The sequence below is a fragment of the Agrilus planipennis genome, unplaced genomic scaffold, assembly GCF_000699045.2.
Source record: "Agrilus planipennis isolate EAB-ADULT unplaced genomic scaffold, Apla_2.0 scaffold173, whole genome shotgun sequence".
Taxonomy (NCBI): Eukaryota; Metazoa; Arthropoda; class Insecta; order Coleoptera; family Buprestidae; genus Agrilus; species Agrilus planipennis.
In genome coordinates, this window is record NW_020438948.1 from 356,716 (window position 1) to 381,642 (window position 24,927).

Sequence of the window (24,927 nt, forward strand, 5' to 3'; positions counted from 1 at the left end):
TGATCCTGCGAGTGCGAGTGAGATGATTCTTTCCTTTTCTTATCCCTTCCATTTCGTAGATGAGTCCCCTCTTCCATAGCCAAACCCAATAGTTTTGCGAACGTAGTAACGAAAATTTTCGTAGGTATTATTTAAGTTGCGAGAGTGGCTTCGCTCGTCTACGGGATGAAGGGGCTTGATATGGGAGTGGAAGGGAGAAGAAAAAGACAAAACAAAATTATTCATTACTCTTACTCTCTCGTACTCATTGAAGGCTATGGAGGGACTCAAACTAACCTCATGTAGCGGCTCCTACGAAGTTAAAGTTTGCCCGGCTCTGGTGTACCCCATATATTCTTGCAGTGAGGTCTACACATAAAAACATCAAATTTTAAGGCTTTATTATTAAACTGTATAGATTGCGGTGAGACGTACCTATATAGAACAAAGTGGTGCAGTTTCAGAGATCGAATTAAATAGCACAAAAGTAGTTTTGAAAATACAAGCATGTACGTACATGTGTACATTGTCTAATTTAACTTAGTTTAGTTATTATCATAAGCTTTTACTCCTAGAAAGTAAAGGTAAAAAATTAAATTTGCGGAAATGCTTACCAATAAATAAAATATACTAAAGGCTATTATTCTAAATAACCATACCGTAATACATCATTCTTTAACATTTAATAATCTACTTCTCATAACCAATGACGTAAATTTAAACTTCCGTGCCTTTATATTGGCTGTTTAATGAAGATTCTGTTCTGCTAAATTTATTTATTCTGAAAAAGCTGCTGTGAATTTAACAAATAATTAACCTAAACTTGTTTTTCCCATCATCTTTGAAAGACATTTTTAGCTAATAAAAGTTGTCTATATTGTAAACGTTCCTGACAGCTACACCGATTTTATACTAAAAAACGCTGAACTGAATTATAATTTAAATATTGAACTCTTTTAAGTAGGTTTTAGAAGTCAATTTGTCAGTTGATACGCATTTCTAGGTAAGGAAAGAAACATGATAGGTAAATGAAGACATGTTTTGCTTAGGGATGTAAAAAATGTTTCAGCAACGGTTTAAAGAAAATTCTAATCTATATAGTGGTCACAATTTGGTTCGGCAGTACGTTAATTAGTCATGAATTCTGCAGAATGGAAAATAATGATTTTTTAAGTAAGGCTGAAAAATTTATCGTCGGAATGGACCTACTCGATGGCGAGGAACATGCGGTAATATTTGCCAACTATATGAATACCTTCTACGATCTGTACACAACTTTTTTAGTAGCAGTAATACGGCTTTGATGAAATTTAATAAACTCAAGTGTGAATACTTGCACCAAAACATGTGAAGTTCTATTGAAATTAAATTTTTAACACGAAAATACTTGGGAATTTCTACTGACTGGCGTATTTTAATTTAGTTTTATATTATTTGGTAATACTGATTTATGCCAAATTAAATTAATTTGCAAAATTTTTTGAATTAATCACTTTGTCTCCACTGAAATAAGTTCAATGAGACTAAGCATATCAAATAATCTGGGAGCAAGTACTAATGCAGTTGTTCATATACCATTAGAGAAACATAGTACCTACTCAATTCTATTGAATACCCAACCTTTTGCGTACATATTTTTAACAAATAACACTGATTCCTAATTAATGAGATTGTAAACATTACATCATAATTTATACAGTTTGACTCCAGCAATTGTACAATAAGAATGTTTTTAACTTTTTCTGATGCTTTCACGGATTCTGAAAATGTCAATATTACATCATCTACACAAAAGTCATATCTTATTTATTTCAAATAATTTCAATAAGCATTATGTAGCCAAGCCAGTGATTTTAGTATCACATTTCTTTTGTTTAATTTAAATTTGAATATTTCTCGTCAAATATAACAATGTATTTTCTCTACGTAACTTGTTTGTCGTTTAATTAATTTCTTTTAGTACAGAACAAGATGACAAAAGAGAAAAAAATTTCTTTGAAGCCGTCTTTTCACTATGGAATATAATATACTTACATGTATCCCGAATTATTTAAACTTAAAGCATTCATTCACCGTGGTAAAAGGCGACGCTTATATCCCTATAAGTACAAGTAAGCGTAACTTTACAGTGTTAGGGTGCGGCCATAAAGTTGACACTATATTTGTCAATTCCATAAAGATAATTGTTCTACGTTCAACAATTTACATCACTTTTAAAAAGTTACACATTTCCTAAAATAAATAAGGACACTACTTTAACGTTAAAAGTTAAACATCAAATTTAAATAAAATAATTCGAAGTGGTCTGTATTCTGTCGAAATTGCCAGACGCGGATCACGATTTTGATCTTTTTGGATCTCATCAGCGCGTGGCAGACAGCTCCGGCAGAACACAGACCAATCTTTACCTGCTGCCTTAACAGCGCGTTTTAGAAAATACCACAAATGGCGCGGTAAACGCCATCTGTAGTACGATGCTACATATTTTTAATGATATAAGATTAAAAGAACACGTAGGCAAAAAACTTTTCTAACTTGAACCTTTTAAATGCAGAGAAAATTCGAATAAGGAAAACTTTACTTTACCATCAAACTTTTTAATGTTTCTTTTGAATGCAAAGCTTCTAGGTAGGTATATTGATATACTGCTTATAACCTTTACAATATCAGATGTTAAACTTCGTTCGTGTTGTATTTTCCTACCATAACCTTATGATCCTAGCCTAACCGGTTTTTTCCTGTTTCGCTTAAAAGCTTCGGCTAAATTTTTGGAAGAAAACTAATAGATACATATTCGTAATTTTTCCCCTACTACCAATGAACAGGACTATTCAAGCAACTTAAAGGTGACAATTGTTTTTATTCATCAATAATCAACACCTAAAACTAATAAAAACTCGAATTATAATGTTAAATCCGCACTCGAATCTCGAAAATGAAGAAACTCAAGTTAAAGAGTTTGTAATACAACATGCATATATGGAGAACAAAAAATATTCGGTTTAGAAAAGATTTGAAGTTATAGAAGTTCGAGGTACAGATGTTTAAACATTTAATTACCAAATTGGAAGCAAAATAAGATAATTTGGCACTACTGACTGCGTTCATTTGTTTAAAATACATCACAATAATGGATGTACATCTGGATGATTTCATTTTGTACAAATCAGTGACAGCCGTCCGATAAACATCCTCTTCAAATAAAACATCTACGAATTTAATAATTTCTTTCGACGTAAATTTGATTTTTGAATTTTATCATGCCTGTAAATTACTAAGCAGAAGCATTTTGACAAGCAATAAACAATTCATTTTGAGAATAGCATAGGTTTCTTAATTATACGTTTCGTATAGAAGTAGAGAACTACAGAATCCCATAAACATAGGCCGAAAAGTATTTTCTTTTTTTAGACGATTTATTACAATTTTTGAAGTGAAACTTCTTTACGCACGGTAAGGTAAGTTCGTTTCATGCGAGTTGCTATGTAACGAAACCATGCAACGGATGTTCCCCTCTACTCTCCTACGTAGACGAGTTCGTAGTGGGGATCGCTTGAGCCGTGAGAGCGCTTCAATGCAACGTTCGTTACAGGCAAATCCGGCATGTATAGTGTAGGTAAAATTTAAATTCATAGTTTACAAATAATACCATTAAACCAATTCCTTAACCCCTATCCCGGTTTGTTTGTGTGTTTGAAGAAATTTCACTTCAGTAGCGTGTTGTATAATTACACGTTCTATTTTTTTGGTTATTAGATCGTTTTGAAAATTTTTAAAATTTACTTTAGATTAATTACCTACAATCTCTTGTTAAAGTGTCAGATTCAAAATTTTATTATCTCGCCTGATACTAATTCGCTACTCGTTCTAAAAACATGACACCTGTCACGGAAAAATTTCACTTTTCACACCTAATTCTAAGCTTATTAATCCTCTCATGCTCTACAAATATTTCAGTGAAGAGATAGCGCACCTCGACTGTTTGGGTGAAGGATTTAGTTGTCACTTGTCAACTGCCTTCACTTCCAATAGACTAACTCGACTTTCACAGCCGTTGGGGTTGTCTGTTACCTCATCTTTTGTGATTTTTTATTCTTTTTTGTCCCGACCCGATACTAATATAAGGACCTTACAATGTTTAAACAACAAGAAAACCAAAATTAATGTCTTTTTACAATTATTGTTTAAACTGGACTACTTTTAGGGGTTCCGTACGTCCGAATGGAAAATGGAACCCTTATAGGATCACTTGTGTGTCTGTCTGTCCGTTTTTTTACGATGCCGTCTGATGATTCTTAAAACATTTAGTAGATTTAGTAGATACGGTTTTCAAAGATAAATTATGACGTTAAAATAGGGCGACAAACAACGCAAAAAAAATTAAACCTCACGGATCGTTTAATGTATTGAAAACATATTTTATCAAGTACAGCATTTAGCTCAGGATAGGAAAAAGTGGAGGTACGTGTCCAACCAGTCTTAGGACTGACGACCCTATGATGATGATGAGCATTTAGCATAAATCTTCTTAATTACTAAATTCTAATTCTTTAGCTGAAGAAAGCCCAAAAAATTCTAAACTCCTTGCAAGTGGATTATTTTAAATGTTGGATCGATATTGTTTTCCGGGTTCATTGTCATGGTCCGTAGAAATTTGAAGTACGAAATTCTATGAATGCAGACTAAACAGCCCGCAAAACTATATCAAATTGATATACGCCAGCTGTGTAAAACTGAAAAATAATGAAGAGAATGTGGTGTGCTAATAAATGCCTATAATCCAAAATTCTTAGAAAACGATTCGAAAAACCACTTATTAGATGAACCCAAAACTAAAGAAACTATGGATTCCATTTCTTTCTTTTATCACAATGTGTAAAAGATCAGAAACAAAATGGGGTTGTAAATATTTTGATATAAAATGTTTGATGTTGATTTGGCATCAGTAAAATTATTTGCTACCCTTTCCAATTAAAACGACAAAGGCAAACANGATTACTGTTCACAAAACAAGAAGTAAGAACTTCAAAAGCTAAATTATTTTGGCACTTTGTGATGCATTAAATAAGCTTTGTTAGTCAAAAATTTGTAGATTGTTTTTTGATGGTGTCAAAAAGATTAGGATTTTATTAGGCAGGTCAACTGAAATGCTGTATTCTTATCACAAGTTAGTTGTTTTTGTTTTGCAACAAATTTTGTTTTTTGCTTGCTTTTGCTGTCTTTTGTACTTATTGCTCTGATGTAAAAATGTTTCTTTTGCAGTTTTCTTGAGTTTTGACTTAATATGAAATTTTATGACGGGTCCTATTTAAGTTACATCTGATTATATAAAACGGATCATTTCAATAAAATGTTATTTTTGAAAATATCTTTGCTTTTTAATGTGTCCGGTAGTTGAAAATGACAAATCCTAATTTATTTGGTTTTGTTTTGAATGGTTTTAAAATTATCTCATTTAGAGTCAATATTTTGGTTGAAGCGATTCCATTTGATCGTACCCCGTGCATCCCAAAATACGTGATACATATTTACGCTAATGGATAAATGTGTTTGTAATACGTGGTTGACTTTTTTGAGATAAATAATTGAAATGACCATGAAATGGATTTATAATTTAGGGAGTTACTCTATAATTATATTATTTTCCGATATAGTTATTCAAAAAAAACTTTATATATACATAGTCCTTATCAAACGAGTATCGACCAGTTTATTGGTTTATTATATAATTTTTAAACACAATAAAATGCTGTTGAATACTTGATATGATAACGATAAATTTAATAACCGTTTTTATTTATTTAATGTCGTGAAATGAAAATTAAAAGGTTAATAAACTGTAGAATTTTTAAATACAGTATAAGTTCTACGTCAGTAATTTATTAAAACTATTACACGTGAATCGCCATTACATCTCATTAGCACGCCATAGACAGTTACGATCAATCACTTACACTATTTGAATTTGTATTAGCAATATATGTATATGAACAATTATATAAAGTACATTTAGAAATATTTGGAAAGGTAGAATAAATTTGGTAAATTTATAAAGATGCTTAACAATGGCCACTCGCTTGTAAGTCACAAGTGACATTATTTTTCCGAAAAAATCGATTTAAGAATGGATAAAAACATGTTAATAAGACTATTACGAAGTGGTATAATAAAAAAATAATTAGTTTCAAATAACAACCACAACCGTTTATTTTCTATCAAAAGGGCCTGGATTAGATGACAATAATGTAGTACTGCAATGTTAAAGACAATATCAAAAATGTACGGAAGCGTCCTGGGTTAAGATAACTATTTTAGTTTTTCATTATAATGACCAATTTCTCATTACATTGAGAAAAAAATTTTAATTCACTTTCTTAATTTCAATAGTTCATTCAATTGTTATAACGAAAAAGATGTTTTGCTTTCAATAGACTTTAGTTCAACCTGAGCACTTTCCCTTTTTCTCGATCAAATCTATCATGTCACTGACCTTCGTCCAAGGAAGAAAATGAACAGAGTAATGAGAGATTGCTTGTTATTGGATTAGGTCAAGATTGTTTTTTATTTCAATAATGCGTAACCTTGCCAAAGGGCTTCTCCATATCGTTCCACGTCTGTAATACTATCACGCATCGGGTTTGCAATTCTAAGTTCACATGTACATACATTCATTACGTTTTCTTACTTACACACATACAAGTTTAAAATAAAACTTTGGCCTAGATTCAGGTAACAATCCAGCAAACCTCTAATATTAAATGACAGTGAATGTCGATTGCACTCTAAACTGCAGATAATCAATTGGTTGAGAGTTGTAATTAATAGATTATTGACTGGTACCTACATACGTATATTTATCACCTGCATATAGATGATAATAGTAATATTAGGTAATATATAATTAGTCGGCGGCCGTTTTAATGAGATTCGTTAACTTTAACATGTCCCAAATCCTAAATTAAACTGGAACCTACGCACAAGATTTTTAAGATATAAGTTTCAACACCGTTCAAGTAAAATGGGCGGAATTATAAATATAAATAATAATAATTTGTACCTAAGGGGCCGTTCAAGTATAACGTAAGCATATTTTCTGCAATTATTGACCCTCCCTTCCCCTCGTCAGAAAAAGTAAGCAAAGCTGCTACCCCCCTCCTATGTCATACCTAAACACTGGGGTTGTGTTCCGAAATATAACCCAGTATAGTAACCAGTGCTGATGACGTCATGAATCGACGCCATACTGTTGATTCGTTCCGAAATATACTGGCCAGTGCTTTGACGTCAAATTGACGCCATATTGAAAATAGAGCTTGTGCTCGTTTACAACACTTTTACTCCAAAAGTTATTAATGTTTCTTACAACAAAAAATTCCTCAAAGTTAGATACACACACATCCGTTTGATATACTACTACATCACACTTGTCTCACCAGTACAATATGGTGGCACACCAAAACAACATGGCGCCGATTCATAACATCATCAGCACTGACCAGTATGCTGGGTTATATTTCGGAACACACCCTGGTACGGTTAGTTTCAAGAAGTTAGAGATATGCCCCTGCCCTTTATTAGGATGCGCCGTAGCATAATTCCAAATTCAATCATATTTGTCTACGGAGTTCATTTCTCCACCGATCATCGAGCGAGAGCTAGACAAAAGTGTACAGTACCATTTACAAAATTATTTAAACTGCCTCGTTAAAATTTAAGAATATGCTTTATTTAAAAGCATATTTAGCCAAAAATAATAACAAGTGAATTAACTTAACGCTCTACACACCTATAAAACTTTTGCTTTGTTTTCTATTGTTAATTTATATACACATTTGTTTTAAGAAATTGCTAAACATTTTCGTCTAGTACTGTACAATTCTAGCCGATCTCCTAAGACCGCCCATCGAGAGCCCTGCTCGTTCAAGCTTGTTCCAACTATTTCTGTCTTGCTCACGCCTAGTGTGTATTCTTTCTATCTTCGCGCAGATTTCTTCACGGTCGCAATTCAAACAAATTGAAATGGGCTGTATATGCCTTTTTCAATGTGTTCTGGTTTCTTTATTGATTCATGGGCAACAGTAATAAGTCCCTGAACATGCGTTTCGTTTTCAAGCGTAGACAAGTATGGCTGCCATATGTGTTCAAACCAAAATCGACTAAATTTTGTAGAAAAAATAGAAAAATAAATACTACTGATGCAATCACCATCCAGAATCCCTCCATCCTCCATGTTATCAAAAGTAAGCAAAACAAAGACCCCCTGCCGCCTGTAGTGCTTACGTAATAATCGAATAGCCCCTACCTACGTATTTTGACAATTTAATGAAAGGAAATCGGTAGGTACTAAACGAACTAAAAATATGTTTAGCGTCACTTTAATAAAATTCCGATCAATTCCTTTACGTTGCATTTGTCATAAAACGCTGTGATTAAATTGCATTGTTTTATAGCCGGATTATGTTACAGGCTATAAGAGTTTATTGTTTGTTTATAGCAAGGTCTCTCTAAAACTGATTTAATTACTGCATTTGTAGCTGGGCTTCAATTATTATTATTATTGCTTTTCTAGTCGGTGCCATTTTATAGAGAACACTACTCAAAACTCAATACCAGTTTTAGTTCTTTTCAAACTAATTTGAGTTTTCACGGTTATCGTTGATATAATTGTTAACTTTCGACATTTCTGGCAGTTGCTGAATAAGGCTTTTAATCCATTTTTATTAATCTTCTTCTTGCAAAGAGCTTTTGAAGATGTTGTTGATATGAATCGACGAAACGTTGAGGATTATAAGCTTTTTTCAACGACGCGACGCGAGAACCAGAAAAGTAGCAATTGGTTACGTAAATTGTAATTAATTTCCCTAAAATTGGAACTTGAAATGTTTACTACTTATGTAGATCAATTTATTATTTTTGATTTTGGTAATATTTGATACAAGGGCTCAGTTGAATTTCGTTAATTAAGATAAAATCGTTTTTTTTTTAAATATTATATTAAGGAAGATAGTTAAATAATTCCTATACAATATTTTACAGAAAATATACTTACACTTATGAGAATAGTAGAATTTAAAGACGAAAATGACAAATATGAAATTTTCGAATGTACAGACAGGCAGAATTTATCATGACAAGAAGAAACTACATTTATGAGTCTCTTTCTTCCTTCATTCCTGTGTCTTTCATTATTTGAAAAAGATCACAGCCAAGAATAAGAATATGGGAAGTGAAGCCTCTCAAGATAGGTAGTTCCCATGCTCTGGTGCCTATATCTATTTGGATGTACTTTTGCATCCATTGATAGACAGTAAACCCCTGAGTTACACAGTACGTGGAGCCTCTAGGAGAGGAAGGATGGGTTTTTCTATACCCTAGGGCCTACCAGAGTAGAAAGATTCTATACAGTAGGTTCACTCCCAAGTCACGCCCATACATTCTCTCTCTCTCTCTTGCCGACGCTTCACCGCCTATACAAGGGCTGGCTTCTACAGATTGTCATCGTGAAGCCACGATACAAATACATTTTGTATTAAACACTTCGATAAAGCTATTGAATCGTCCGCGACCTCGTACGTAGCAGTTCAGCGGACGTAAAGTTAACTTATGATGGCCTGCAAACAATTCTAGACAGATCAAAGGAGTGAACCTACTGTATAGAATCTTTATACTGGGGCTCTACCTTTTCATCTGTTGATGACTGGTAAACCCCTGCGTAAAACCGTTTGTGTAGTCTTTCAGGAGAGGTAGCATGACTGACTCCCATATACTGATGCTTAGATCTTATTGGTTGCACCCTTGTATCCATCAATGGCCAGTAAACCCCAATAGAAACTAAGCATCTGGTACCTCGCCGTGTGTCCTCTGTCCATATCCTTATGTACATCTACGTTAAAAATAAATACTTATATCCTTCTTTATATGTTTCACTGAATCCTGTCGATAGTCCTCTATCGAGACAAAGAAGTCAAAAACTCAATATGTAATCAAAAGTAAAGCATCTTTTGAAGAATGAGATTCTCTAATGATGTAAAGGAAAATATTGTAACGGATATTTAATTATGCACTACCAGATGATATTGAATCACAAATAAGAAATCTTCGCGAGTTTATTTTAAGTTACTGTGTCCTTATGAACAACAACATTTACTATTTACGTTATAGGTTTAGTTTAAATGTTTTTGGCACAAATACACGGCTTCAGTAGTTACTGAATAATAATTTTTAGTACAAGTATCTGATTATAGTACCTGCAGTTGAGGTCATAGAAATAAATTGCACCTGCGAATTTTACTTTATATTAAAAGATGCCTTTGAAGTTTTAAGATGCGCAATGTTGCAATATGTCGTTTAGAATTTTACTTCGGTTTATACGTCCGTTAATATACTCATATTCTATTCACTCTGGGTTGCTGGTAAGGCGGTGAGGTTAATTACGATACCAAAACAACTTTTACTAATTTTATAACGTTTTGTTTTGTCTGTTTGAGTCGGGTAAATGTTTAATTGGTTGAAAAGTACGGGAGATTCAAGGGCATCTGTCATTATTTCAGAAGTTAGCGAACTTATTCGAGTAATTGTAATAAAAGCCCGCAGGGGAAGTCTGTACGGTAGCTTTATTGTCTTTTTATTAGGTATACGTTGCCAACTGAATTGTATAATTCTAACATGCAGTTTTGTTTTAGGATTTTTTGAAATTCAGCAATCGGTTAATATTTTTCTTCTCATACTATAGTAGATAGGTAGTTATATAGTNAACATCAAATTTAAATAAAATAATTCGAAGTGGTCTGTATTCTGTCGAAATTGCCAGACGCGGATCACGATTTTGATCTTTTTGGATCTCATCAGCGCGTGGCAGACAGCTCCGGCAGAACACAGACCAATCTTTACCTGCTGCCTTAACAGCGCGTTTTAGAAAATACCACAAATGGCGCGGTAAACGCCATCTGTAGTACGATGCTACATATTTTTAATGATATAAGATTAAAAGAACACGTAGGCAAAAAACTTTTCTAACTTGAACCTTTTAAATGCAGAGAAAATTCGAATAAGGAAAACTTTACTTTACCATCAAACTTTTTAATGTTTCTTTTGAATACAAAGCTTCTAGGTAGGTATATTGATATACTGCTTATAACCTTTACAATATCAGATGTTAAACTTCGTTCAGGTTGTATTTTCCTACCATAACCTTATGATCCTAGCCTAACCGGTTTTTTTTTCTGTTTCGCTTAAAAGCTTCGGCTAAATTTTTGGAAGAAAACTAATAGATACATATTCGTAATTTTTCCCCTACTACCAATGAACAGGACTATTCAAGCAACTTAAAGGTGACAATTGTTTTTATTCATCAATAATCAACACCTAAAACTAATAGAAACTCGAATTATAATGTTAAATCCGCACTCGAATCTCGAAAATGAAGAAACTCAAGTTAAAGAGTTTGTAATACAACATGCATATATGGAGAACAAAAAATATTCGGTTTAGAAAATATTTGAAGTTATAGAAGTTCGAGGTACAGACGTTTAAACATTTAATTACCAAATTGGAAGCAAAATAAGATAATTTGGCACTACTGACTGCGTTCATTTGTTTAAAATACATCACAATAATGGATGTACATCTGGATGATTTCATTTTGTACAAATCAGTGACAGCCGTCCGATAAACATCCTCTTCAAATAAAACATCTACGAATTTAATAATTTCTTTCGACGTAAATTTGATTTTTGAATTTTATCATGCCTGTAAATTACTAAGCAGAAGCATTTTGACAAGCAATAAACAATTCATTTTGAGAATAGCATAGGTTTCTTAATTATACGTTTCGTATAGAAGTAGAGAACTACAGAATCCCATAAACATAGGCCGAAAAGTATTTTCTTTTTTTAGACGATTTATTACAATTTTTGAAGTGAAACTTCTTTACGCACGGTAAGGTAAGTTCGTTTCATGCGAGTTGCTATGTAACGAAACCATGCAACGGATGTTCCCCTCTACTCTCCTACGTAGACGAGTTCGTAGTGGGGATCGCTTGAGCCGTGAGAGCGCTTCAATGCAACGTTCGTTACAGGCAAATCCGGCATGTATAGTGTAGGTAAAATTTAAATTCATAGTTTACAAATAATACCATTAAACCAATTCCTTAACCCCTATCCCGGTTTGTTTGTGTGTTTGAAGAAATTTCACTTCAGTAGCGTGTTGTATAATTACACGTTCTATTTTTTTGGTTATTAGATCGTTTTGAAAATTTTTAAAATTTACTTTAGATTAATTACCTACAATCTCTTGTTAAAGTGTCAGATTCAAAATTTTATTATCTCGCCTGATACTAATTCGCTACTCGTTCTAAAAACATGACACCTGTCACGGAAAAATTTCACTTTTCACACCTAATTCTAAGCTTATTAATCCTCTCATGCTCTACAAATATTTCAGTGAAGAGATAGCGCACCTCGACTGTTTGGGTGAAGGATTTAGTTGTCACTTGTCAACTGCCTTCACTTCCAATAGACTAACTCGACTTTCACAGCCGTTGGGGTTGTCTGTTACCTCATCTTTTGTGATTTTTTATTCTTTTTTGTCCCGACCCGATACTAATATAAGGACCTTACAATGTTTAAACAACAAGAAAACCAAAATTAATGTCTTTTTACAATTATTGTTTAAACTGGACTACTTTTAGGGGTTCCGTACGTCCGAATGGAAAATGGAACCCTTATAGGATCACTTGTGTGTCTGTCTGTCCGTTTTTTTACGATGCCGTCTGATGATTCTTAAAACATTTAGTAGATTTAGTAGATACGGTTTTCAAAGATAAATTATGACGTTAAAATAGGGCGACAAACAACGCAAAAAAAATTAAACCTCACGGATCGTTTAATGTATTGAAAACATATTTTATCAAGTACAGCATTTAGCTCAGGATAGGAAAAAGTGGAGGTACGTGTCCAACCAGTCTTAGGACTGACGACCCTATGATGATGATGAGCATTTAGCATAAATCTTCTTAATTACTAAATTCTAATTCTTTAGCTGAAGAAAGCCCAAAAAATTCTAAACTCCTTGCAAGTGGATTATTTTAAATGTTGGATCGATATTGTTTTCCGGGTTCATTGTCATGGTCCGTAGAAATTTGAAGTACGAAATTCTATGAATGCAGACTAAACAGCCCGCAAAACTATATCAAATTGATATACGCCAGCTGTGTAAAACTGAAAAATAATGAAGAGAATGTGGTGTGCTAATAAATGCCTATAATCCAAAATTCTTAGAAAACGATTCGAAAAACCACTTATTAGATGAACCCAAAACTAAAGAAACTATGGATTCCATTTCTTTCTTTTATCACAATGTGTAAAAGATCAGAAACAAAATGGGGTTGTAAATATTTTGATATAAAATGTTTGATGTTGATTTTACATCAATAAAATTATTTGCAACCCTATTTTGGCTCTGATTTTTCACGCTAAGTAAACTATTTTAATCTAAATCTATCCAATTAAAATGGGTGACAAAGGCAAGCAAGGAAGCATACAAAAGAATCATTTGTTGCTGAACTGAAGAAACTATAACACAAAGGTAGAAAAACTGTATTACAATCACTTCAAACGGAAAAATGTGAATCATACTCAATCTTCGCAGCTGGTGATATACTGCGAACACCACATTTAGTCTATCTAATTTTACATCTGAAATAACAAATCAAAAAAGTATTTGTATTTTGTATTTAAATACTTAAAAAAAAAACATTTTGCATATCTCTAATGCCTACATATAATAAACATTAATAAGTGACTTTAGTATTTTTAAAATTGTCAAACAAAAAAGATACTTCCATCTACACCCTTCAATGCAATTGAATGTTTCTATCATTATTACTCTTATTGTTTCTTAATTCGTTCATTTTAATTGTTATGTTGAATAGACCTAGGAGCATTGAGAATAAGACTATTGTGTCTTTGTATTCCTTTGTAAGGTTGATACATATCTAGATATCTTTATTATCCAAAGCCTTTACATTTATATATACGTTTCATCCAGTTCCATTAACAATGTAACCACGTTGTTTGTGATTTCACATTATATGTACCTATTATTAGTAGGTATCGTGGCATATCTATTAAAACGATAGCTCATATAATAGATAAGGATATGGAAATAGATTAAGAAAATAAATTATTTTCTATTCGTTTCACCAAGGCGTTTTTATTATTAATTATTAATTTTGGGCATGGCCATTTTCGGCAACAAATACTTGTGAAAAGGTTCTTTTAGATAATCAATTAAAACTGGTCAAACGCTAACCTTGCTTCATGCCAATCGAAGCAAAATGTTTACTTGTAACTGTTAAATCGTAATTGAAAGTAATCTAACTTACATTAATTTATTCAATAACAATAGGTAATACCATATATTTTAAATGATATTAACCATCTGCCAAATAATAGGAGTAACGAGTAATAAAGTAAGTAAATAGAGTTCTTAGAACATGGTCTGTTTTTCGTTTTACAAAACCGATGCGATGTTCTATTTGCGGAATTATTACAGATAAATGAATGAATGTACAATTTATTTATTTTTTCTTTATTTTGGCGCCGTCAGTTTGGTTTATGTTACACAAAGATTAGTGAAAATGTTTAGTCCACAGACAATCACTTAATTATGCCAGTTTTACGACCATATACTCTAGACAATGGCAATGAAAAAAAAGTGTAAATAAAGACACGTGTTTTATTTCGTCCACAATTAAAGGCTCCAGTTAATATATTGAGGAGCCAAATTAATAATTTTCACAGAATATGACATCATTTAAATTCATGTTCTAGAAACATGATCCAAAAATTGGGAAAGACACTTGTAAACAATGTCATAATTTCATTAAACATTGTAACTTTTTTAATTCGCATTTATTTATTGCATCTTGTAACTTGAATCAGTTCAGAAAATCTGAAAAATTCAAAGGGATCAAATGAATTTTAAAATCACCAAAACGCGAAAAAGCTTATGATTTTCTTCGTTAAATTCGGGTGTTTGTTATGGACGATTTTCATTAAAATGTTAGGTAATTAAAACAAAGTTTTTTCGAAGGAAAGCAATAAAAAATACATATCATAGGTGCATCCTATAAACTACATGGTTACCTATATTTTCTAGATCTGGAATTTAGAAAATCAGTCAGTCATTTTATTTGAGCATCCTTTCTAGTAAAAGATTGTTTATATAATCGCACAATTTGTCGAAGACTTGAAATATAGAAGGTCCTGCATTAGAGCAATGTAGGAATTTAGGAATTATATTCACGATTGCTTGGATCAATTTTACTACCATATATAAAGTATAATTTCGTTATAACCGAGCGGACTTTTCCTCATTAACTTGAGGTAATTTATAATTGGTATAAGTGGAAAATGAATTTTCACATTAATATTTGATTATTATCATTATTAAGTGTATATATTTAACGCAGATCAGAATTTTAATTAAACTCCTAGATTTTATTCGGTAATTTAATGACATCCCTGGTGAGGGCCATTTTTTACAGTAAAATCTTGAAGGATTACACTACAATGTGTATTGATGTTATTATTTGCTAGTTTTAAATTAAATTCCTGGATGCTTAATAAAAAGATCTTCTATTATTTTCCTACTACATATTATGTGTAACAAATGAACTGTTTACGTTCCAAATCTAATCTAATCTATCGAAATGGATGTTTTTTTTTTAATATAAAATAACAATTGTAGTAGCAGTACTTACTTTTAATTACTAACAAAATATTTGGTTACAGCGAAATGGCTCGCGGCAGCAAATCGATATTGGCCGAAGAAAAACAGGAGGAAGAGGACATGATAGAAAAAACGATAGATTCATACGGAAAATGGCAATTCCAGATGACATTTCTTCTATCATTGTGCAATATCACTTGCACCTGGCATATTTTTTCACCTACGTTCCTTTCAAAAGAGAAGGACGTTTGGTGTGCAAGGACAGAACAATTTAAAGACGTTGATCCTGTAATTTGGAGGAATTACACTCAACCGAATGGATACTGTTCCATGATAGACATAGACGCTTTAAACGTTAACAGTCTGGATGAAATCAGTTCTTTGCAAAACTACACCCTAAAAACTTGTACTAATTGGGAATTCAGCAATGAAGGTAATTTCTCTAATATCTAACAAGAAGTATGTTAAAAGATATGCAGTTGTGGCAGTGTTTCTCTATCTACTAATATCTGCTACTACTACTACTAAGGTATCACTTGTGTAACTGAATATTTAACATGAATATATCATCTTGACTAAGGAGCTGATGTCACTAGATCAGCGGTTCCCAAATGGTGTTCTGCGGAACCCTGGTGTTCCGCGGAAGGTTATAGAGGTTCGGCGAGATATGATGTTTCTTGTCCTAGTAAAAATAGACAAAACTCTGTATCTAACCATAAACGAACATTTATTGAAACTTAAAACACCTTGAAAGAATATTTTTCAGAGGAGTCACACAGTCATAAAATAGGCAGTGATTGTGAACACAGAATCCATTCGAAAAGCAAACTAAATCATCAATGTTAACTATGTCGGAGTATGAGAAGTTGGTCGATATTAAGAATTTATCCTCCTTAAAACAAGAATTCGAATTAGTTAATTCAAATTTGAATGATCTTTGGATCAGACTTAATGATGAATATCCTGTAGTCGTTGAGATGGTTATCACAGTTCCTGTTTCTATTTACTTCGACTTCAGATTACAGACGAGCTTTTCAGTTTACGCTTACACTAAAAATAAATTTTAAACTAGGTTGGATACCACTCCGAATATTCGAATTGAAATGTCGAACATTAAATTAAATCCAATTTTAATGCTATTATAAGCAAAAATGTGCACACTAAATATATACGTGTAATAAATATTTTGAATTCAAAATTCAATTTGAACAACATGTACAGAATAAGGTGCCAGGAGTCAGACATACGAATAATCATGATTTAATTTTTTTGTCGAGATGGGGTTCCGTCAAAAAAGGATGGGTCAAAAAGGGTTCCGTAGCAAAGAGAAATTGGGAACTGCTGCACTAGATGACGATATTCTGCCATAACTAGATATTATATCAACTTTTGATTGGACCGGTGAAATGACTTGATTAATATCATGATTGGTTACGGCGTGCTCATGAGATCTAACGAGATCAAAATCGCGAGCTACGTCTGTTAGTTTCTATAAATTACCGTTACAGAATTTAAACTGATCTTGTTTATGTGAATTGTTTCGGAAATTAATTAACTATTGAATAATGTATCAGCGGTAACAACTTCATATTTTAGATATTTTCCAGGAGAGACCGTGATTTCAGAATTTTTACTGGTCTGCGACCGGAAGTACCTTAATAATCTGGCAGAGGTGACCTTCCTCGCTGGAGTTGCATTGGGAGGCCTTATATGTGGAGTATTCTCCGATAAATATGGAAGGAAAAGGACGCTTATGGCCTCTATACTTATACAAACTCTATTAGGTAACTATACAAGGCGTCTCAAAATCGTATTAGTGTTAGTAAAAATTTTAACAAATGATAATTAGTCAAATTACATGAAGAAAGGAAAAATGATTCGTGATCAGTCAGGATTTAAATTTAGACCAAGGTACTCTTGAACATGACGCTTGATCTTGGCTTAATTTCTTCAATTTGAAAAATACTTGCAACAGTTTCGGTATTTATAAATTTTATGTGAATCCGAATGAATTCCCATCAATAAATAATAACAGGTTTTTAGCCCTATAATATCTAAAAAGCTATAGATTACCTTTTTATCTAATTGTACAAATATTAATTTACGTATGGTAGACATAAAACTATTGTCTTACTATGAAAAATTAATGAAAACAATATAAATTTCAAACAGATTTAATGATAGTACATACTGCATAAATTTTTCGCAGAATTTTGTTTATTTCTTTATTCTCAATTAAGTTTAAGGAAGTAATTTAAAAAGCGAACTCATACATAAAATTAACAGTTTAAACGACAGAGCGGTCCAAAGTTGGATGCTCAAATTGACTGTTTTCTAACTCACACTTGTGAGCCATGCGCTAAATTGAAATAATCGGTGTAATTGAGAAAAGTACATTAACAAATAAAAATCAGAAAAGGTAGTGGTCTATATAGAATCAATAGAATCATCATTAGTTTTTGTCATTAGTAAGACAAAGTAGAAAAAAGAAATGAAATGCAGATAATACCATAAAAAATACTCTTCCTTTTATTGCTTTTTGGATTTGTAGTATTTCTAATTAATTTGAAATTGAGTCTGCCTATTTATTAAGGTTTTTATCACTTATGCACGAAATGTACGATAGATTTTGCTGTGATTCACATAATCCATTTATTTCAGGGGTAACAATTGCAGTAATTCCGGGTTTCATAATGTACATGATATTGAGGACATTTTTGGGTTTTATATCAGTATCCGTAGTGTTTAGTGGATTTGTATTGTGTATTGAGTTAGTTGGAGGTATGTGGAGGACGATATCTGGAACGTCGTTTTTCTTTCCCGTTAGCTTTGGATACGTTAGTATTGCGGGCATTGCATACTTCTTAAACGATTGGAGAAATCTTCAATTGGCTATCTCGTTACCAGGTCTCCTACTTCTGAGTTATTGGTAAGAATTTTATCATCATTATTATTATTATCCGTACCATGCCAAAGTTTTACCCTTAAGTCGTTAAACCTAACGAAACGGGTATTGAAAACAGTAGGCGACATGCAGGAGTCTGGAGTTACAGGATTGAACTTCACGACGAAAAAACAATTTACCAATGATGAATATTTGTCCCTCGAGATGATTCATTTGAGATCATTGCACAAATTAGAAGGGATGTCCCTGAATACAGTTTCAATGCGACGATTTTCCATTCCTAGCTTTTCCAATAGGAGGTTTCAAAGTTGACCAATGATGATTTGACGATTACGGTTAACAAGTATTTACCTGCGGCTTTACGTGTCAAAAATCATCAAAAATACAATAATTTGACAAATTTGTTCTTAAATCGTGGCTAGGATCATCAGGATAAAACTAAAGTCTCTAATTTTATAGGGGAAACACACACTTTGCGCTCTTTCTCTCGCGAACAGTATTTTTTTTTTCTAGATAAAAATTTGCATTAGAATGATTTTTCTTCTTTCGAGAAAACTCATTTTATTTTAAATATTTGCATTTTTAAAAACAGTCATTTATAAAAGCGCGGAATACTACAAACAATTTGAATCACCTACATAAACATCTAAAATGGAATAAAAAATAACATTGACCTTTGCGTATGTTTTTATACCATTATTTATCAACAACTGCATTACAATTATAAAATGATGTGTTTTTATTAGAGCTATGAATAGTGCAAAATTACGTTCACATATTACCTATATTTCTAATTTTAATTTACTTACTGTATATAGTGAAATAATGATAAATTTATGGCATGATAAATACAATTACCATTATTACTTGCTTCCAATGCAGTAAAATTAATTATTGATTTTGTCTATAGTTTCGATCGTCTGCGATTGTAAATTCATTCGCGTCAAGAGAGACAATAGGTTATCAAATTAGTGGTCATTGTGGCCTTCATCTTTCTAACAGAAAAGAAACACGTTTTTAGATGTTATCAACAAAAGAATCTTACACGTTTTGCAAAAATTTAATTCCAAAAAATAAGTAATAATAAGTATTCATGTAGGAAAAGATACATATTTTTATAAATATGTATATACCGGTCAGCAATTAATATCACTTTTTCAAATATTCGTCACAGTTCCTGTTTCTATTTACTTCGACTTCAGATTACAGACGAGCTTTTCAGTTTACGCTTACACTAAAAATAAATTTTAAACTAGGTTGGATACCACTCCGAATATTCGAATTGAAATGTCGAACATTAAATTAAATCCAATTTTAATGCTATTATAAGCAAAAATGTGCACACTAAATATATACGTGTAATAAATATTTTGAATTCAAAATTCAATTTGAACAACATGTACAGAATAAGGTGCCAGGAGTCAGACATACGAATAATCATGATTTAATTTTTTTGTCGAGATGGGGTTCCGTCAAAAAAGGATGGGTCAAAAAGGGTTCCGTAGCAAAGAGAAATTGGGAACTGCTGCACTAGATGACGATATTCTGCCATAACTAGATATTATATCAACTTTTGATTGGACCGGTGAAATGACTTGATTAATATCATGATTGGTTACGGCGTGCTCATGAGATCTAACGAGATCAAAATCGCGAGCTACGTCTGTTAGTTTCTATAAATTACCGTTACAGAATTTAAACTGATCTTGTTTATGTGAATTGTTTCGGAAATTAATTAACTATTGAATAATGTATCAGCGGTAACAACTTCATATTTTAGATATTTTCCAGGAGAGACCGTGATTTCAGAATTTTTACTGGTCTGCGACCGGAAGTACCTTAATAATCTGGCAGAGGTGACCTTCCTCGCTGGAGTTGCATTGGGNGAAATAAGATACGTATCTGGTGGCACATTTTCAGGACGAACGATAGTTGAACGCGCATGAGCAGAAGGAAAATGAATATTATAGATTCGCACATGACTGATTTAGATTTTCGAGCACCGCGTTGCATAGCCTTATAGAACTATTTTCTTTTAATGCTTCACTGCTGTACATAATTAACATTATCAGGAAGTTTTATGGTAAAAATCGTTCACAGGGTGTATAAAAATACAAATTAAACGAAATTCCGGGGAAAGTCGCCTAAACTTATGTTTATTACACTTGCCCTCGGAAAACTGACAATGAATTAGAAAGGAGAAAAATTGAAATTATTTTTGTGAAGCAAAAAATTAACTGCAAAAGAACCAAGAATAGCTTATTTGTACAGCTAGTTCAATATTTCATGAATCTTCATATGCTCGAGAGGCGAACCGTACTGAAATTATATTGTACATTACGAAAACATGGACTTAATTGTTACAGCTAGTTTAAAATTTCATGAACCTTTAGAGAGACTGAAATGTAAAAATCAATAAACTGGCGAAATTTCGTCACTGTACATACCAGGGCCTGAACTACCTCTAACATTAACAGTAAATATACGTCTAATTAAACTAACCGCCACTTGCAGCCATTAACATGTCTCTCTCAAAGAAAAAAACATTCAATTACGAAATAGTCGATTTAATAGAATTACTATCCATTAGATATACATAATTAAAGCAGACAACATTGCGAGGATAGGTAGGCTTGCATTTCAACTTGGAACGTTGTTGAAACAATATTTAGTCGCATAATGTGAAAGCGGCGTTCCGATACGATACGACACGACAAATCGCGTGCAGTAAATCGTTTTCGTTATCGCACTGTGTGAAAGTGACCTTAAGCGATGTGTTATTGAGTGGCGAGTAATCTTCACAAAACTACTTATTTAAGTTTACCTATCTTAAATGATATTCGAGATATCGTAATTTCAAATTCCAAAACCTATTTTGTTGGACCTTTTATCGAACTACGTGAAATAAAAGAACAAAACAGCCATGAGTGTTGTCATTTATCATTGGATTAGATTCTGCCGTCAAAATTGCATAGCACATCAACATTTTGAAATACCTTACAATTAATCTTAAAATGCGAATGATAAATAATCATAAAAACTAAACCAAATTAAACTGATGCTATCCTGATGCGGGTTTAAAAGCTGTCGCCGGTTGGAGCTGCTTCCTTTCCGTTAGGATCTCTGAAGAAGCTCGCCACTTGTGTTAGCGAAACGTTAGGAAGCAACTCCAGCCGACAACGACCTTTAGACCCGAATCAGGACAACACCAGTTCATCTACTGACCCCGAAAGCATTTACTAACGTTGTAAGCCAAATTAGTTTCATTTTAAGTTTGAGATATCATAAATTATTGATGTACTGAGGCAATTCTGAGGCCAGATTTAGATCCAGCGTGTCAAATTTTAGGAGATTATTACGCGAATATACTCGAGCTGTTTGCCTTTACCTTTCCGAGAAATCTTTTGTATTGAATAGGGATCGAACATGAACCCTCTCGGTTTAGATTCGACAGAGATCACTGAACGTCCGACTGTCTCATTAGTTCGACCTTCTTAATTTTACGACACATTTGAATCATTCTGCACCGTTCTAGTTTAAGCTTAATCTTCCATGTTGCATGCAAATAGAGTCATATTACAATTAAATTTTCTAAAGCGTCAACAAAATAGGAAGTAGTTAATTAGGTTATCATACCACGTTTTCTGGGTAAGAAGAGGAAAAACATAAACATAATGACAACGTTGATTTTTTTCCGCGAAATTTCCCATGCTAATTGTTTAAATAGCTTAGTTGCTACCACAATTTATTTTCTTTTTGTGGGAACGCACATGGCTCCGTTTCAACATCGTAAAGATAAATAAACAATGTTTAAATAATCACTTTACATATTTTGCGTGGTACCATACTTGTGTTTTTTTACTTCTATATTTTCAAAAATTCCGGACGCTACAAAGAACCGCTGGCTGTTTAAGTCAATAAGTTATAATTTTGGAAATGTATGTAGATGATATTTTAAACATGGGTACACATCCAGGAGTTTCAATATGGGGGTGGGAAAATGAGTTCGTGGATGCCTGGATGGTCAAAAACAGGAACTGATATCCCTAGACAAAAATTTTCAGTCTCTCTCCAGTCTTTCAGCGTCTCTCTCAGTTTTTTCACAGTGTCTCAGTTATTGCCTAGGTGTTTTTATGGATCTCTCGCAGTCTCTGTATGAGAGACTCGAACGATAAAATTGTTAATTCAGAGATTCGAGTCTCTCACAGAGAGACTGAATTAATAGAAATATGTTGAACTTTTCACCATGTCTATCGAGACACCACTTATTGAGAGATTCGAGTCTCTCATTCAGAGATTCGAGTGTCTCGTTCAGAGATTCGAGTCTCTCGTTCAGAGATTCGAGTCTCTCTTTCAGAGACTGAATACGAAATGAGGATCTCTCTATGAGCGACTCGAGTCTCTCGTTCAGAGACGCCAAACAGTTTTTTTGACAGTCTCTCGACAGTGTCTCTCAGCGACACCAGGGATACTCGATGAGAGACGGAGACTCGAGTCTCGCTTTCAGAGACTCTGAGAGACTGAACATTTTTATCTCGAGATGAGACAATTTTTTAGCCTTCCGTGTGAACTATTTTAAAAAAATGCCTTCAATATAACTTTTACATTTCGTAAGTTACTGAGCTCTTGTAAGTGATTTATTGGTTGTTCGTTACTGGCACAATCTAAGTAATCAGTTGTTTTTCAACAAATGTCTATCCCATCCTGACCAGAGAATTTTGGATGACTGAATCTCGTTGTACTAATACATACCATTAATAATTCCTGTTGTCCAAAATGTTCCAAATACAACAATTCTGTTTGTGATCATCATGCACTATATTTATTGTGTACATGAAATACAGAAAGTTAGTTACTCCGTTAGTATATAAATTCTGATCACATTTTCACTAAAATTATTCATAGAAGAAATGTTTTATTGAATACCTTAAAAATATTCTGAGAATCTTATATTTTTGTCGTTTTATAATTCGACTTGTAATTTTTTAGTCTTATATAATTTATACTCCTTTTTGTATAAACATTTTCTTCATTTTATTGTTAAGGTTATACTGGGCGTCTTAGAAATTCCTGGCATCGCTCTTAGTATTTACATTCTTCTAAAAATGGGACGAAGATGGCCGTTGGCACTAACCTTTGGCGTGTCCGGTACAGCCTGTCTAATTACGCTACCGATTCAATGGTTCATGACTGATTATGATGTCGTGGTGACAACTTTCGCAATGATCGGAAAATTCACAATCAGTGCATCGAACGCTATCGTACCCGTTTTCACCGCAGAGCTTTATCCGACAGCGCTACGAAACGTTGGAGTGGGGGCTAGCAACGTTTCGGCCGGTGTATCGTTATTGCTCATACCGTATCTGTGGGAATTGGTGAGTATTTTCTATTACAGTAAAAGTTCCTTATTCACGGTTTCCTTATTTGCGTTTTCATTATTTGCGGGTGAAAAAATTGCAACCCACTTCCTGTATTCGCGGCTAAAAATTTCATTATTTGCGGATGCAATCGGTAAACAGAAAAGGATTCGGTGTCATTTATTAAGGAGATTGACCGCATAGACCGCTCGTGTCTACTGTGAATTTTTCCGAAAATATGGGTTTCTATTCTAAACATTTAAGGCTGCGAGATAAATATCTGATTTTTTGTGTGGTAACAGACAAAGGTTCACACTAACTCGGCACGTGTTTAGTTTTCAATAATACGGTCATTAAAAGCTTTTACAAGTTCTTAAAGTTGATGCTTCTTGCAGGATACATATTTTCAATAGAAATTAAAAAATTAAAAAATGGCCTTCGACAGGCTTTAGAACAAAGCGTTATCTATCTTACTACAAAATTTCAAACCACCGTCTCAAACATTAAACTCATGATATCTAGAACCAATAAGCATGTTTTTACTCTACGGCGAGTGAACTACCGAATCCCTTTTGAGTATGTACTGTTGGTACGAGGCAGCTTTTATAAAAGATGTAACCGAGTAAACAGAATAGGATTCGGTGTTATTTTTCAACATATCGGCATCTTTTAAGTACTGTTGGCTCGTGCCGTGGCGACTTTTATAAAAGATGTGACCGAGTGGACTAATTCAAAATTCAGAGCAAGAAAAAATCACTAAATTTTTTAAACCCTGATCTGAAGGTGATTATAACAATTAATTTTAATTGCGAATTTCTCAATAAATTGATTTTATTCTGATACATATTGGTTTTATTTTGGAACCTTAGAACGTATGCTCTATGATTCCATACTAATTACCATTCCATATCCACGGTTTCTGTATTCGCGGCATATTTATGGAACATATATCCC

At 33.0% G+C, this 24,927-nt stretch overlaps 2 protein-coding genes across 5 annotated transcripts in view; both read left to right on the top strand.

Moving 5' to 3' along the window:
* The window catches only part of LOC108739580 (organic cation transporter protein-like), a 62,209-nt gene extending 42,526 nt beyond the window's left edge, over nucleotides 1-19,683 (top strand). For 2 of the 4 annotated variants that reach the window (XM_018473553.2, XM_018473552.2), the window contains exons 2-4: nucleotides 15,774-16,144; nucleotides 17,319-17,495; nucleotides 18,373-19,683. In XM_018473553.2, coding sequence (XP_018329055.1) covers nucleotides 15,774-16,144; nucleotides 17,319-17,495; nucleotides 18,373-18,644 — 820 coding nt within the window. In that variant the 3' untranslated portion in view covers nucleotides 18,645-19,683. The remainder of the gene's footprint in view (nucleotides 1-15,773; nucleotides 16,145-17,318; nucleotides 17,496-18,372) is intronic. The other 2 variants (XM_018473555.2, XM_018473554.2) reach the window with 1 other exon arrangement.
* Nucleotides 19,684-23,721: 4,038 nt separating this feature from the next.
* Nucleotides 23,722-24,927, top strand: part of LOC108739570 (organic cation transporter 1-like) — a 5,065-nt gene continuing 3,859 nt past the window's right edge. Inside the window, exon 1 of the mRNA XM_025974764.1 lies at nucleotides 23,722-23,991. Coding sequence (XP_025830549.1) covers nucleotides 23,722-23,991 — 270 coding nt within the window. The remainder of the gene's footprint in view (nucleotides 23,992-24,927) is intronic.